This window comes from Fukomys damarensis, unplaced genomic scaffold, assembly GCF_012274545.1.
Source record: "Fukomys damarensis isolate Sample0158 unplaced genomic scaffold, DMR_v1.0_HiC HiC_scaffold_13, whole genome shotgun sequence".
In the NCBI taxonomy this organism is placed as follows: Eukaryota; Metazoa; Chordata; class Mammalia; order Rodentia; family Bathyergidae; genus Fukomys; species Fukomys damarensis.
Genome location: NW_022900925.1, coordinates 36920206 through 36935573, shown reverse-complemented (window position 1 = coordinate 36935573; position 15368 = coordinate 36920206). Strand labels below are relative to the sequence as shown.

The window sequence follows — 15368 nt, the reverse complement described above, 5'->3', positions numbered from 1 at the left end:
ACCTGGCGTAACAACAGGCACAATGGCACAGACCCCACGGCCCCAAGCATCCCTCCAGGTGGGCAGAAGTGCGGGGTTCCCCAAAACATTGCAGGCAGCGGATGGAAAGGGACAGGGGCTCCCCCATTCCCTGCCAGGCTGAGCTGGGGGCAGAGCTAATCTCCCCACCCATGCCAGTCCCAGTCTGGGAAACAAGTATTTGCCAGCACAGCTAGGCAGTTGCCTCATCTGACCGTGAGTGGTCAGCACTGCTGCTCTGTGTCGCCCTGGGGAAACTGAGGCCCAGAGAGGAGTCCCACACGGCAGGGACGGAGCTGAGGGAAGCCAGGTCTCTCTGGTTCTCCTGGCCTGCTGCCTCCCTAGGACTCAGGCCTCTGGGTGACAGGGGATCACGGGGTCCTCGAGACCAGAAGCAGAGCCTCACTGGCCCCCAAGTGTGGGCAGTGTCCCGGGCCACTCTCCAAGGGTCCCCAAAGCGCAGGATCCCATCCCAGGACCAAGGCAGCCAGGAAAGTGGGTCCCAAATAGAGGAGCCCCAGCGCACTTCAAGGTCGCCTCTGCTCAAAAGCCTTGCGGGGTGGGGGCTCTGCCCTCCTCCTGCCTCAGGACCCCAGGTCTGTGCCGCAGTGGCTCACAGTATTCCCCAGGGCCATGGTTCTCCTGGTGACTACCCAACCCAGGCACTCCGTAGGCGTCCAGCAGCCCTGGGCAGTGGCACCGCTCCGCCTGAGCCCCTTTGGGCCGGGGTGGCCCAAATCCAGACCCCGGGGGTGACAGTGTCCTTGAGCGAGGCCTCCCCCTGTACGGCTGGCCGCAGATGCCAGCCGGGAGGGAGCCTGCGCAATCTGGGAACAGCACAGAGCCCAGGAATGTCCCTCCCACAGCATCTGGCGCGGCTTCCTTCCTGGAAGGAGAACAAAGCAGGAAGGGGCGATAAGGCCTCTCCCCGCTTGGCCCAAGGGGCCCGGAGCCGCCGGCAGCTGCCAGGTGGCAGTGGGGCGGGGAGGAGGCGGGGCAGTCGTCTTGCCGTCCTCCTCCCCCGCCCCCGCCTCTCCCTGAGTACCTGTTCCCGGGCCCTCCAGCGACATTTCGGGTCCTCCCCACCCCTTCGCGCTGGACGCCTGCCCACTCCTTCCTGCCCCTTGACACTGCTGTGAGCCCCAGGCTGCCAGCCACCAGTCCTCCCGGGCCCCACTGCGCCCACCCTGGAAGTCCTCTCCCCACCCCACTCCACTGCGCAGGCCCTGCCTGACCCCTCTGTCTCTACCCTCCCAGCCTGCTGTCACCTCTCCCCAGGCTCATGGCACTGCCCCAGGGGACAACAGTGACCCCAGGGGGACGTCTTTGTCTCAAGGACCCCCGCTTCCTCTTCCGCCGTACCTGGAGTGGACACTGGGAGGACACGGTGACCACTGGGTGTGAGCAGGCCTGGCACTCCGGACCTCGCTCTCTCCAGGCCCACCCCCTGGATGCCGATACCCAAGAGATCTCAGCAGCCACCTGCTAAGGGAAGTTCCAGGGCCATCACCACCTGGTCTCGGCACTCAGAGCTCCACAGCCCACCTGGACTGAGGTGAGGGAAAGAAACGCTCGTCTTGTCTCCTGGCCACTGCACGTCCGTGGGCCTGTCTGCCACACTGCTCGCCTCTGCTGACCCACGTCTGTGGCACACTTCCTGTCTGCCGGGAACTGTGGGATGCATCTGGCCAAATGTACTTCTCTCCCAATTAGGTCCCATTTTACAGATGAGGAAACTGCAGTTTAGGAAGAAGGCCAGGACCCGCCATGCTGCCCGGAGCATAAGCTTGGACACGGTTGCCTCCCTGTCCTCCCCAAGATCACCGTCACTGGCCTTCTCCCTGCAGGACAGTGTCTGAGCCACACCACGTGTGACTGCTCTCCGGCCTCCATGGCCCGGTGCCAGTGAGGTCCTGCAGAGGAGGGCGCTTTCTGTCAATGGTCACCCTGAGCTCCGGGATGCTCCGGGGTCTCCCACCTCAACCCACTTACTGCCTGTGGACAGGCGAGGCTCCAAGGGACTGGGCCTGTGAGGCCATCACCCCACTGTCCCCCACCCTGCCCTGCTCAGGGGATGGGGGGGCTGCAGGCATTGGGGGGCCCCGCGTGAGGAAGATGCTGTTCCGCTGCTTCAGCCACAGTCTGGTGCTCCTTTCTTCGGGGAAGTGGGTGGAGCAAGATAAAAGAATGGAAGAAAAAGCCCGCCTCGGGCTGAGGGAATGAAGATCAGAAAACATCAAAACACTTTCTACTGAAAGCCTGGGTATCTCCGCCAAAACCCCGCCGCAGAGACTGAGGGGAAACTCGGGCCCAGCTCAGGAGGCCTCCAGTCTCCCTCAGTGATCTTCGTACCAACCCCTCCGCCTGAAAGCTGGGGACACCTCCGCTCCGGTCCCCTCTGCCCTCTGTCCATCCCCACAGCCCCTCCGTCACCCATCAGGGACATGGAGAGGGCTCTGGTCAGTTTCCTTCCCAGACCTGAGGACCTGGCCACCCAGCAAGGACCTGGGACCTCACCGTGACAAGAAGTGGCTTCAGATACACGCCCAGGACACGTGTGTGCACACAGGCAGGCCAGGGGGGTCTGCATGTAAGTGTGTGGAGACCCACAGCCCCATCCTCTCCCAGCCTGAGTCATGACGTGCCGCTTCCTGTCTTATCTGCAGCTCCAGACACCTCCCCCGCCTTTTCCCTCACCCCAGACAGATGCACACACACACACACACACACACACTCGCACAGCCCGACTGGTTTCCCCCTAGCTGGGAGAGAGTAAGAGAGACCCTGCTTCCACAAGGGGGCGACTGAAGACCACCAGACTCCAGGTCTCCACACCAAGGTTGCCACAGAGAAATCTGGGGAACCAGCGTGGGGGGCGCCTCCTATGGAAACCCAGAGCGGGGATGGGAAACAGGCTGAGAGATGGAAAATAATGGAAGTGATTTCAATAGCTGCTCTCTGTGCCCACCAATTGTTCACGTGCAGGTCCCCGGAGTGACCACTTATTCTGTAATAATCACTGATTTAAGCCTTCCCTCACTTCTGTGGGGTCTGCAGTACCGTAATTCCTATTTATAGACAGATAAAGCAGCCAATGAACCAATGTCTGCACGGGATTAAGTAACTTGCCAAGGGTCCCTCAGGGAGGAGCAGAGTCGATATTGGAACTCGGGACCTGCCATCCACTGTTCAAGCCTCACACCACCCTCTCTGCTCCCTGAGGCTTGAATCTCTGGCACCCTGCTGCTCAGCTGTGTGCTGGACCCCACTTCCCTCTCCTCGAGGACCCTTTGGGTGGTTTTATAAGGACCCCCAAGCTGATTTCCTAGCTATGTGACCAGCTCTGAATGGCAGGTCTGTGCCTTTAGAAAGCAGTGAAGCGATTCCTAGCAAAGAACAAAAAGCTCTCCCTTCCCCTTTGACCCCATAATCTCATTCCCAGGAACTCAGTCCAAGGAGAAGAAACAGTTCAAGTGGAAGCCAAGTATTATCTGCACAATTACGTGCGCTGAAGTCTTTATTTAAAGGTCAGAAGCTGGGAACCAAAATAGGGAAGTGGCTTAGTAAACTGGGACATTCGCACAATGGGCAATCAGGGCCCAGGGAGCTGCAGCTGCGCGTGACCGCCAGCAGGTGAGTGAAAAGTGCTCTGGCCAAACGAGGTTTATCACCAGCTAAGTCAGCTCTGAGAGAGGGAGAGAGAGAGAATCTCATTCTTGACCTTTAATTTCCAAGCCTCCTGGTCCTGACAAGGTATAGGGCTTCTTCTCCGAGACTGGTTTTGATTGTTGGTTATTGATTTTCACCTTTCACACTGTCCTTGTTATTAAACAATAATTCCTCATATAAATTCCACGAAGGGAGCCCACGTGGGTTCTGCTCTCGGGTGGGAGCCTGCGAAATTCACACACGGACCCCTCCTCCCACCCCCCATAACGATGCCAGGTGTGGTCGAAAAACACAGCGAACGTTCATATTTTTACATCTTGAAAACCTATTGCAGTAAAAGACACGCTACTAGGAGTCCCCTGAAAATCCCTCCCTCAGCTCTGCACACACTCACCTCATCGTCCTTGCCAATTTCTGAGCCAGTTCTGGAGCCCTCTTTCGTGAATGTCTTTACTTGCTGCTTGGATGTCCTGAATCAGTTAAAAATGTTTACTTCTTATGTTCATGCTGACATTGGGGGAGAGCCGAAGCCACACAGTGCCGGATCGGGTTAAGAAGGTGCAGGAGGACCCGGCACCGTGCTCCGAGGAGCCGCCTCTCGGTCGGAGGCTCTCGGCTGCGGCAGCCACCCGGCTTCTGGTCACAACTCCTAAAGGCAGTGGTGTTATTATAATAAAAATTGTAAATGTCAGAATTCACCGCATACTTTGAGCCCATGTCATAAGAGGCGAGCTCAGGAGAGAGGTACATGAGTTTGATAGAACTGTGCCCACGCCAGCTCCGGTCAAGGCGCCAGCCGGGCCGACGCTGTCCAAGGTCGGGTGGCTGGGTCCGCTTCCAGCCCGAGTGTGGCTCTTGGCAGGGCTGACTCGTAATTTCCTCCCTATCGGTTCCCTGGGGCGCCTGACACCTTGGCCTCTGGGGGTGGTCCCCACGTTGCAGGTGGTCACTGCAGAGAGAAGGACGGGGGTGCATCTGGCCTCCAAAAGGCCATTCTCACCTGTCATGTTTTATTTCTTAGAAGCCGTCACTAGGCCCGGCCCACACAGGGTGCGGAGACCACACGAGGACGTGCGTTGTGCCTACCGCAGACCCGGACATTTATGGTCTCCTCTCCATAAGAAAAACAATATTTGCAGAGCGCCTTGTCGGCTGTGGACATTTTCCCAGCCTGTCCATCAATGCCCTGCCCATTTCTCCAGGTGCAGCACCCACCCCCACCCCACGCCCAGTTCAGGCCAGTAACCTGGTCTCAGCCAGATTCTGGAGCCTAGAAGGCAGGGTGGAACCCTTGGGGACTCTTCCCGCTGCCAGGTCCCAAGGAAGAAGGCGATCTCTGGCTCTTTTTTTTTTCTTTCCTGAGACAGGATCTCGCTTTGTGCCGTTCAGGCTGACCTTGAACTCGCTATGTAGCCCAGGCTCGTCTCAAACTTGTGGCGATCCTCCTGCCTCAGCTTCTCCAGTGCTGGGATTATAGCCGTGCGCCACCACGTCCCACTGGAGTAATTTTCAACAAGACCCCAGGTAAGTATTAAAATAGGGCAAATGGAGAAGCCCCACTGCCCACCGTCACAGACTCTCACAGGGTTCCTCCCTGGCTGGTCCCACATAGGACTCCTGGGACTGACTGGATAGGTCGGTCCCTCGGGTCCCCACATCCCACGCGGAGAAGCAAGGACACAGCACCAGGAAGACCTGCAGTCACGAAGCCGAAACTCCTTCCGGTACCATGTGGGTTGCCCAGAATCAGAGGATTAGAGATGCCAGATTTAGCAAATAAAAATACAGAAGCCTCATTAAATTTGCATTTCAAATAAGCCACTAAGACTTCTTTAATCTAAGTCCGTCCCAAATGTGACATGAGTACTCTGTATTTTATCTGCCAACCCAGCCAAGTTTCCGAGGAGCGACAGGTCCCCAGGCCCAGGCTGAGGTTCCTGGGGACAGGAGCACCCTCCCCGGCACCCATCTCTGCACAAGCCATACAGGGCAGGAGCAGCCGCAGCCACCGTTCTCCCTAGCAACTGAAACAGGCTTTAGGGAAATGTCCTATACTGCCTCGAGTTGGGTGGTGGCGCACACCTGTCATCCCAGCACTAGGGAGGCTGAGGCAGGAGGATCGCTGTGAGTTCGAGACCAGCCTGGGCTATATAGTGAGTTCCAGGTCAGTCTCAACTACGCAGTGAGACCCTGTCTCAAAAACAAACAAACAAACAAAAATGGGGACTTATTGTCCCATAAGGATGCAGTCTATTTTACCTTAGCCTACGTCCACCAAGACCCTGTTTCAAATAAGGTGGCATTCACAGGGATAAGGACTTCCATGAGCCTTTCTAAGGGACACAATTCAACCCATAGCAAGGGGAATGGGGAAACCAGACCCAGAAAAGGATGTCTGCTATAGATTTTGAGGGGCGAAATGCAGCAACATGCAAAAAGAAATATGTATTAGCGTGATCCCTTTTTAAAGTTAAAAAAATGAGCTCTTACATATGATCGCTTACTTAATCATTGATTCAGTCAACAAACACTCGCAGGGCGCCCCTGGGTATAACAGCGATCTGACAGAGCCCACAGTTCACGTGCGTTGGCCAAAGGAAGGACGCCCAGCACCCTGTTAGGCGACCGCTGAGGAAGCCTGGAAGGACAAAGGTGAAAGGGTTTTTTTTTTTCATTTTCATTTTTTTTCTGCATTGCTTAAATTTTTTATAGCAAGCATGTTATTAATTTGCAAGTCACTAAAAAATGCTTAACCTTTTTTTGAGTCCAAAAATCCAGCCCTTTGGATGCAGCTCTGTTTTCCAGAGTGCGGCGGGGGGACACAGCTGCGGGGCAGTGGCACCCACCTAGGTGGCCGTGGGATAGGGAGCAAGGACCGGCGGATAGGCAGGCACTGCCCAACTGCTCGTGTATTAAAACGTTTAGTGAAGCGGGCATGGTGGCGCACGCCTGACATCCCAGCTCTTGAGAGGCTGAGGCAGGAGGATCGCTGCGAGTTCGAGACCAGCCTGGGCTACATAGTGAGCTCATCGAGGTCAGTCTCAACTACAGAGCGAGAGCCTGTCTCAAAAAACAAAACAAAACAAAAAAAAGTTTAGTGAGTAAAAAATGAGATACCTGTAATTATTCATGCATGGGGGTGTGTATCTGTCTGTCTGTCTCTCCTACTGGACTCTAAATTCAAGCTGACAGTGCCCCATCTGTTTCACACAGCCGTGGGCACGGCGCCTGCCAATGCAGTTGCTCAGGAAGAACGCATCGCATGAAGGAAGCGTACCAAAGCCTGGAGGTCCTGGCCCACGGGAGGTCTGCACTGGCTCCTAGATTTACAGCTGGAAAGACAAAAAGTTCAGGAAAAGTCAAGCCACAGAGCAGTGGCAGCCAGGACAAGACAAGACCCCTCGCCCTACATCCAGGGTGAAACCAAAGCCAAGTGTGGCAGCACACACCTGCGATCTCAGCACTCTGGGAGGCTGAGGCAGGAAGATCACAAGTCAGAGCTCAGAACAGGCAACTCCGGGGCCCTGTTTCAAAACAAAACCCAAAAAGGCTGGGATGTAGCTCAGTGCAGAGGCCCTGGATTCGATCCCCGGTACCACCCCAAAACAAGTAATACTTGCTTTATGGTAAAATCAAGAGGTGCAGCCAGGGTGCAGCTCAGTGGTCCCTGCCTAGCGTGCGCGAGGCCCTGGGTTTGACACCCAGTGCCCACAACACACACAATCACGAACAATTCGAGTCGGAGAAAGCACTGTCCTAACGATCACCAAACAGTTTCAAGCAGTTCTTTCTTCTAACCGTGGCTTTTCCCAGCGGGGCTAAATATTCAACAGATGTTGGGTTTTGTGGGTGCTGATTAATTACACGCCTCACTCCTCCAAGTTCTGATCCAGTTGAGAAATAGTCACAGGAGACGAGCAGAGATTAAAATGTCAGCTTTCGTGCTGGTCCAGATGGGCTGGAGGCTGTGGCGAAGACCCAAGGCCCGAAAGGGCTTCCTATCCCTCTCCCCCGCCTGAACCCACCCGCCCACGCCCGGCACGGCAGCTGGACTATTGAAGTCCTCCCTGCAGAGGCTGGGCAGGAGGAGGGAGACGCGGAGACAGAGCGGGCCAGGCCGTAAGGTCAGGCCCAGAGAGAGGTGTGTGTGTGTGTGTGTGTGCCCGAGCCCAGAAGCCCCACCTCCTCTCAGTGCAGAGCCAGTGCCGGGGGCACCCCGCTTTCTTCCCAATACCCCCAGGAGGATGCCGGTTCCTGTACCAGGGTCTGCCAGGAAAACGGGGCGGGGGAGGCTGTCCCCCTTCACAACCGCCTTTAATTCTTCAGTGACTTCTCGTAGTATCGTGCGCTCCTGTATTCCAGGAGGCAGCTCCAAAGTTTCCGCGTGTGTCCACTGAGTGTGAATTTGCTGCAAAGTACAAAAGTCAGACAATTGGAAACATAAACTACCAAGGGATCTGTTTTCTTCAGGGGGCGGGAAATGCAGACGCAGGCAGGTCTGGGTTGGCGTGAAGGGGCACGATGCCCCCAGGGACCCGATGGCTTCCTGACTCGTCTTCCTTAGAGAGTGGCATTCTCTAGAGTGCTCTCTACCTCTCGCTCCTGTCCACGCTCCTGGCAGAGTAAAGCGGGACAAAGAGATGGTTAAGTCTGTTCTTTTTATCAGAAAAACAATAGCTTTCCTGGAAAACCCATTCAGGAAGCGTGTGACTGTGTCATGTGCCCCCTCGCTCTGAACGGGAAACTTAGGAAATTTATTTTGCAATGAGGCAAAAGTGGATCCTTTTAAATAAAGGAAAAAGAAGAAAGAATATTGACTAGCGGGTGGCCTACCAAAAGGTCACAAAACAGTGATGGAAAAAACAAAATATCATCAAGGAATTGCTTTTTCAAAAAAATCGAGACATTTGCAAACATTTAAGAAAGAGATTATCTCTTTGCAATCAATTTCCAAACATAAAAAGAGAGGAAACTTAGCTCATCTTACAGTAGGCTAGCATAATCTGATACCTAAACCTAATACAGAGAAAGTGCACACTAAATTAATTAAAACTATACGCTGTTATTTTACAAAACGGAAAAAAATCCTACATCTTCCCCTTTCTTAGTTTTTCCTTTGTCTTATTGCAACAAATGCTCAAGTAACTGCCTAAGAAGGCATTAGGGGAAGTAAACTTTCTCAGTGTGTGTATCAGACTTTTTTAACTACCTTCATAGCCCAAAAGACAGTTTAGCTGGGTATCAAATTTTAGATTCAGTCATTTTCCTTCAGGACTTTGAAAACATTGCTGCACTGACGTCCAGAAATCTGGTGCATTTCCCATTTTTTATCCCTTTATCAATGACTTTTTTCTCAGTTGTGTGTGTGTTCTTGATGCTAGGGCTCAATGAGCCCTGTAGGTTGGAAGACTTGAGTCTTTTTGGTCTGTGAAATTCTATTCAATTATGTATTCTGAAAATTACCCCTTCCTCCCTTCTCCCCGCAGTACCTATTAATCAAACATGGACCTCTTACTTTTTGTGTCTTTATCCTTTCTCTAATAAAATTCTGTTTCTCTCTCTCTCTCTCTCTCTCTCTCTCTCTTTTTTTGGGGGGTGGGCTTTATTGTCTGAAAGATTACCTTGACCTTAACTTTTAACATTTCCAGACAATTGTGAGTGTGTGTGTGTGTGTGTGTGTGTATGTATATATATAATATCTTCATATTCCAAGGGTACTTTTGTTCCCTAATCATCCCTTTTTCATAACAATACTCGTGTTTTATAGATACGGTATCTTCCTGCGTTTCTTTTTAAAGTTCCCTTTTGGCCATGAACCGCCTCTGATTCCTCAGAGGTCTTACTTTCAGTTTGTTTATCTTGGTCTTTCTATTTCATATTTCAGGCTTCCTAGATTAGCTCTGGCTTATGGTTGTACATTCATATTTAAGGGGGAAAAAAAGCAGTAGAAAGTTTCCTGGATGCTGTGTCTGAATAAGGAGAGATGAATGGTGGGCTTTGTTCACGGGCAATCTGGCCTTTGTTCATTGAAACGCCTAAACGTCAGCCTGCAATGTGCTTTGTTCTAAGACGCCACCGTAAAAGCCAGCTGTCCTCGTCTGCCACAGATTATTCAATTTCTTTAAAGAAGACCCTTCCTTGGGGAGGAAGGGCTGAAAAGGAGCTGACCCTGCCTGGGGAAGCAGGGTGCGTACGAGGTCAGGGAGACCCACAGACTTGCAGCAAAGTCCCACCGCTCCTGAACCCAGTGCCCCCAGGTGCTGAGCTTCTCCAGGCTTCCATGGACAGACCCGCTCCTGCGCAGGCCACCGGTGCTACCTTCCTCTGTCCTTAGTCACTGTGCTCCCTCCCGAAATGGGCTGGGAATCCTCCCATCCACAGGTGCCCGTCCCTTTCTTCCTCTTTGGGAGGATTTATGTTTCTTAGTGCGTTTCTGGAGGAAGCGGAAATAAGCCCGTGTGCATTAGTCAGTCTCCTCACCTCCCTTCCGACAGAGAGGGGTGGACGTGGGCGTGTTTCCCTTTATAGTATATGGGGTGCGATTAAAATACATGGGGAATGCTTAGATATTTTAAAACTCATTACACGGAAAGTCACACCACCATCAAGTCCCCGTCCCCGACACTTTGAACGCACTTGTCTCGGCCTGTTCTCCACTTTCTGAAGCAGGTCTGGAAGTCCTCTCTCACAGGTGGCGCCGTGGTTCAGGATGTCTTGAACGGACTGAAAAACATTTCCCTTCCACGGTCGTTTTGACTTTGGGGAGGAGCCAGCAGTCCCACGGTGACAGAGCCACAAGGTGGATGAGGCGCGCTCGCGAGGCAGGCGGTGGCACCACTGAGCTAAATCCGCAGCCCAGCAGTGTGATGTTTTCCAGGCCTGCTTTTCTGTCAGATGGCGCTCGGCGGCAGCATTCACTGTATTTCTGATCGTGCCTCATAAAGACCGGGAAAAGAACTTACAAACCTGCTTCGGAAATGGCAAGAGGGACAGATAGACGTGTTTGGAGCACAGGGGAGTATTCTGAGGGATTCACGGCCATGCGTTTTTACTGCAAGAAATATTTTTTACTTAAAACACACTATCTCAGGCTGTGGAGTTAGCTCAGTGGCAAAGTTCCTGCCTGGCGAGGACAAGGTCCTGAGTTCAATCCCCGGTACCGAAAAACAAGCAAACAAACAAACAAAAAACATACTTTTGATCAGCCCTTGTGTATGGATAGACCTGAGTGAACTGTGTAGTCTTTCTAATCAATGGGACACATAAGAAATTAAAAACACGCCCAGACACGGAAGAAAAACTTTTTTGTTACATATCACATTTCAGTGTCTGAAATGTTTGATTATATTTTAAATGTAAGACTAAACTCATCTGTGTCCTTAAATCACCTCCTCAAAACCCTGAGAATTTTGTAGAATATACTCAGGAAACCACTGGCATGTTAAAAAAAAAAAAAACAAAAAACAAAACTGCGCATGGAATTTGGGTTTAAACAAACCTGATTCAAATCCTGATTCAACCATCCCCTTCCTCCACGGGTTCCGCTCCCCGGCAGGACCGACCTCCTCGGATTGCTCAGCACCTGGTGATGAATAGGCGCTCAATAAATGCTAATGGATGTGGTGGGGCACACCTGTCATCCCAGCCCTCAGGAGGCTGAGGCAGGAGAATCACTAGCTATGAGCTCACAGGGCTACACGGTGAGACCCTGTCTCCAAAAAACAACAACAACAGCACCGGGATGGAGCTGAACTGCAAGGGGCCGACCTGGCTCCCAGCAGCCTCCTTCACCCACCGCCAGGCAGAGACAGGAACCCCAAGCCATGACCCGGGCGGACAGATTCTGACTTGTCCCGTGCGAATACGTCGTTCCTTTCTTGCTGTCATAATGACCTCCACCCCCAGCCGGCGGCGTTGCCAAGCGGAGTAAACAGCTCCTCTCCACCAGGCACAGCTGGAGCTGGCTCGTCCCAGCCCCGCCCCGCCCGGAAGACAGGGCTGGGGAAGAGACGGCTGGACCGGGCCAGCTCACCTGGAGTTTTCCGAAGGCTCAGGCTCGGGGCGTGACGGGCGGCCTCTCGCTCAGATGACTTACTGGGCTCCGGGGCAGGGCGCACAGGGTGCTCTCTCTGCTCTTCTTTGCCCCCCAACAGAGAGGACGCAGCCCGAGTCACTTGTCCCCCACCGTCACTGACAAAGCACCGCCCAGAGTCCAATCTCCAGGCCGCTGCCCAGGATGGTGACCCTAAAATGATCATTTCTGAGCTTGTTTACTGAGTTTCTTAACCCTGGTGAGAACCGGCCGTCGAGTTTCTTCTCTCCCTCTGCCCTGGGTCTTGTTCCTGATCTTCCTTCCTTTCCCATATTTCTTCTCCGTTCTACATGACAGATCCCTAAGGAAGACTCCAGTATGGTGGCCACGCTAGGCTTCACACAAGAATGAGGTCCCTCCTGCCGCTCCTATTACTTCGTTTAACATTCACAGCCCCCCACACCCAGGGGTGGCACTGTTACCCCCACTCTGGAAATTCAAGGAACCGGCACACGGGCGGGCCCTCCTCCGCCAACCCTGCCCGGGGGAGACGTTGCTGGCAGCCGGAGCGCCTTTCCCCTCCTGGGTGTTCTCTGAGGCGAAGGCGCTGAGTGACTCAGGCTTTGTGGAAAGCCTTCTCCCGGGTGTGGTGGATCCTCCTCCACGATGGCCCCATGAGGTAGACATTCCACAGGGACCCACTCATCCCGCAGCGGGAGGCTGGGGGCACTGGGAGGGCGGAGGGTCACGACGTGTGGCCAGGGGACTCCCAGGACAGGGAGGCAGGGACCTCACAGGAGCAGGCTGGGGGTCATGGTCCCCTCGCATCGGTGCTGTTCAGAGAGGGAAGGTGCTGTCTGCAGCGGCGCCCCCTCCAGCACCAGGAGACCGTGGCCCCCTTTCACTGTGAGGAAACCGAGGCCGCAGAGGAATCCGCACCAGGCCAAAACTGAGCCCTTCCCACTTTCCACGGCCCCCAAAGCTTCCGGAAGCTGGACCCAGCCCCACATCCCGCACCCCATTCCCCAGGCCCATCCCAAATGGGTGTCGCAGAGGGGCTTTGACAGGTCTTGCTTTTCTGGGGCCACCAAGGGACTCTGGGCTTGGGTTCTGGGCTCCCTGGGGCCTGGCAAGGGAAGTCATTAAGCCACTCTGTGGATTCCAGTGTGGCTTCTCTCTGAGGCTCCCCTCCCCACCCCCATACCCGAATCCCTGACCTTTCTCCCTCTCTGACCCCCATGGGTCTGCTCAGCCGAGTTGGAAGGCTGGCTGTCCCAGGCCCTTCTCTGGGGAGCCTGGGGCCTCCGACACAGCCTGCCCTGGACTCTGATGCCCCACTTGGGGGGACTGGTGTGTCTGACACCCTTTCCTCTTCCCTCAGCTGCCTCACCACACGGCTGGTGAGGACACCAAGCCAGCACACGGAACGGCGTTGTCATGGTTCACAGCTCACACCGGAGAGAGCCTGTCCTGGGCAGACAGGATGAGCTCGAGCCAGAGCCTGGGGACAGATGGTGGCAGGAAGGGCAGGCCAAGAGAGGCCCAAGCTCTCCGGTCCCCAGCAGCCACACGTCCCTGACCTCATTCACAGCCACAACAGGAGGTGGGTTATGGGGCTGCGTGGCTGAAATGGGCAGAGAGGACTGATGGGCCCAATGTCATCCTGAGTCCCTCTGGGCCAAGGAGACCAGAGCCAGGGCCCGCAAGTCCACCCCCATGCCATACGCGGGGTTCCCTGGGAGCCTCGAGAGTCACTGAAAACAAGGCCTCTGGGCAGAAGGACCCTTGCCCTTGGGGATCCCTGCCACAGGGGAGACCCGGGTCCCCCCAGGACTCCCTCCTGGGCAGCACAGGGCAGAGTAGGGCAGGACTGCTGGGGGGTGCTGGAGGGGAAGCGCTGCCCTCTGCCCAGGAAGCCCTTCCAGGGACCATGAGTCAGAGGCGGGAAGGGAGGGATGGCGGGCAGGGCTCTGTTCCCTCGCCCAGCACACAAAGCCCAGGGAGGGTCCACACCTCCAGCCGGGCTGCTGGCCTGCAGCGTCCTCCCAGGCGGGTGCTCCTCAGGCAGACCCAGCGCCCTCCTCCCACCCGGCACACAGCCCTCAGCAGGCTCGGGAAAGAGAGCAAACCTCCCACAAGGCGTTTCCCACAGCCAGCCGCGCCTGCACCTCCACTGACACCACCCTGGGGCGGCTCCCTCTCAGACTGCCAGGCTTGGAACCGGGCTGGCTCTGCTTTCCTCCTGCAGTCCCCTCCACCACCCTTCAGACGTGCTACAGCCTCACGGTTTTCACAACATAATGTCACCACCCTACTTCAAAGGCGCTATTGACCCCCACAGCTCATGGGTTAAATCCAAAATATCTAGCAGGGTGCACAGGGCTGGTGCCTGACACCTCTCAGCCTTGGTGGTGGGAGCCCTGCATTCTCATTGCACCAGCTGTCCTGAGGTTTCTTCAGCTCTTTGGATCGCTATTGCTCCTACCTCAGGACCTTTGCACTTGCAGCTGCCTCTACCTGCAAACTCTCCTCTCTCCTTCATTCCCTTTGCCTGGCTAACTCTATTGTCTTAAGATCTGGGCCCACTGGGGAAGGCTTCCTGTTGCCCAGAGGCAGGTTTTAGCATCTTTCACAGTCCATAATGAAACACTGGCATGGTGGTTTCATCCACGTCTACCCTGAACCCCAATTCTCTCCCGCTTCTTGCTCCCCGAGGGCTGGGATTCGGGAAGAACTTGAGCAACCGTCAGCCCTGCCCTGTGCCAAAGACAGAGAGGAAGGGCGTGGAGCACACTCACCTGGAAAGAGAAAGCCCAGGAGTATTTGGGAGAGACCTCAGGTGGTCAGAGGCAGGAAATGAGCTGCCAAGGCAGTTGAGAACGGAGGGTGCAGATCAAAGCCACAGGAAGTGGGCTGGTTTCTTCGGTAAGGGAAGAATCTGATCAAAGCCACACTTTCCTGTCTGGGTGGGGCAGGCAGTTCATTCACTTATCCACTTGGATCCGTGCAAATCACACAGTCCCTCAATAGTTATGGGGCACCTGTCTATGTGGGAGGCACAGTGCCCAGGGTGGGTAAAAGTGGGCCGGGTGCCCCTCGTCCGGGTTCACAGGCATCCAGCCTCCCGCCTAGACCACCGGCCACTGCAGCCGCAGTCCAGGTAATGAGTCACAGGCAGCAGTTTTCAAAATGCAAACAGAATGGAGCAGAAAATGTCAGCAGATCCCACACAAGAGGGAGACGAACCCGGTTATGTGTGTGTTAGGAGAGCCGGGTCCCCGCAGAAGAGGCATTTCTGAACTGTAGGTCACAATCAAGGAAGAGTTTGGAAAACTTCAGACTAAGCATTTTTTAAAATAATTCCACGTCCACAGGCCTCATCGGCATTAACAAAGCCAAGGATAGGGAGCATGAGGAAATATTCAGAGCCCTGTGGGACAGGAGACCAGTAGCACCCATGTGGGCCGGGCCAGGACGGTGGGCAGGGAGTCCTCCCTGGGGCAGGAAGTCCTCTCTAGGGTCAGGTGTCGGGATAGGAGGAGGAGGAGGGGAGGAAGGAGAGGCAGAGGGCATGCTGACGTGGAGGCGTGGGACGCGGGCCTGTCACGGGAGCCGTGGAGGTGGAGAGGACAACAGCATGGAAAATTTG

General features: G+C 54.8%; 1 protein-coding gene and 2 long non-coding RNA genes across 14 annotated transcripts in view; 1 reads left to right on the top strand and 2 right to left on the bottom strand.

Moving 5' to 3' along the window:
• Positions 1 to 872: 872 nt before the first annotated feature.
• Positions 873 to 2864, bottom strand: LOC117285891. The gene is made up of 3 exons (XR_004517024.1): positions 2536 to 2864; positions 1381 to 1500; positions 873 to 904 (listed from the first exon to the last, which is right to left on the bottom strand). It is a non-coding gene; the product is annotated as an uncharacterized LOC117285891 (long non-coding RNA).
• A 1430-nt stretch (positions 2865 to 4294) lies between these two features.
• The window catches only part of LOC104855957, a 12741-nt gene continuing 1667 nt past the window's right edge, over positions 4295 to 15368 (bottom strand). The window contains exons 1-6 of one of the 10 annotated variants that reach the window (XM_010615042.2): positions 11455 to 11583; positions 11186 to 11269; positions 10324 to 10622; positions 7948 to 8095; positions 6178 to 6325; positions 4295 to 4636 (exon numbers count right to left, since the gene is read on the bottom strand). In XM_010615042.2, the coding sequence (XP_010613344.1) occupies positions 6204 to 6325; positions 7948 to 8095; positions 10324 to 10622; positions 11186 to 11269; positions 11455 to 11512 (711 nt within the window). In that variant the 5' untranslated portion in view covers positions 11513 to 11583 and the 3' untranslated portion in view covers positions 4295 to 4636; positions 6178 to 6203. Of the gene's footprint in view, positions 4637 to 5150; positions 5185 to 6177; positions 6326 to 7312; positions 7653 to 7947; positions 8096 to 10323; positions 10654 to 11185; positions 11270 to 11454; positions 11584 to 15368 lie in introns of those variants that run through there. The other 9 variants (XM_033763037.1, XM_010615043.1, XR_002025061.2 and 6 more) reach the window with 9 other exon arrangements.
• The window catches only part of LOC104855958, a 7422-nt gene continuing 3665 nt past the window's right edge, over positions 11612 to 15368 (top strand). Inside the window, exons 1-4 of one of the 3 annotated variants that reach the window (XR_778518.2) lie at positions 11614 to 11978; positions 12077 to 12398; positions 13101 to 13322; positions 13872 to 14422. This is a non-coding gene — a long non-coding RNA (uncharacterized LOC104855958). Of the gene's footprint in view, positions 11979 to 12076; positions 12399 to 13100; positions 13323 to 13871; positions 14423 to 15368 lie in introns of those variants that run through there. The other 2 variants (XR_778517.2, XR_778516.2) reach the window with 2 other exon arrangements.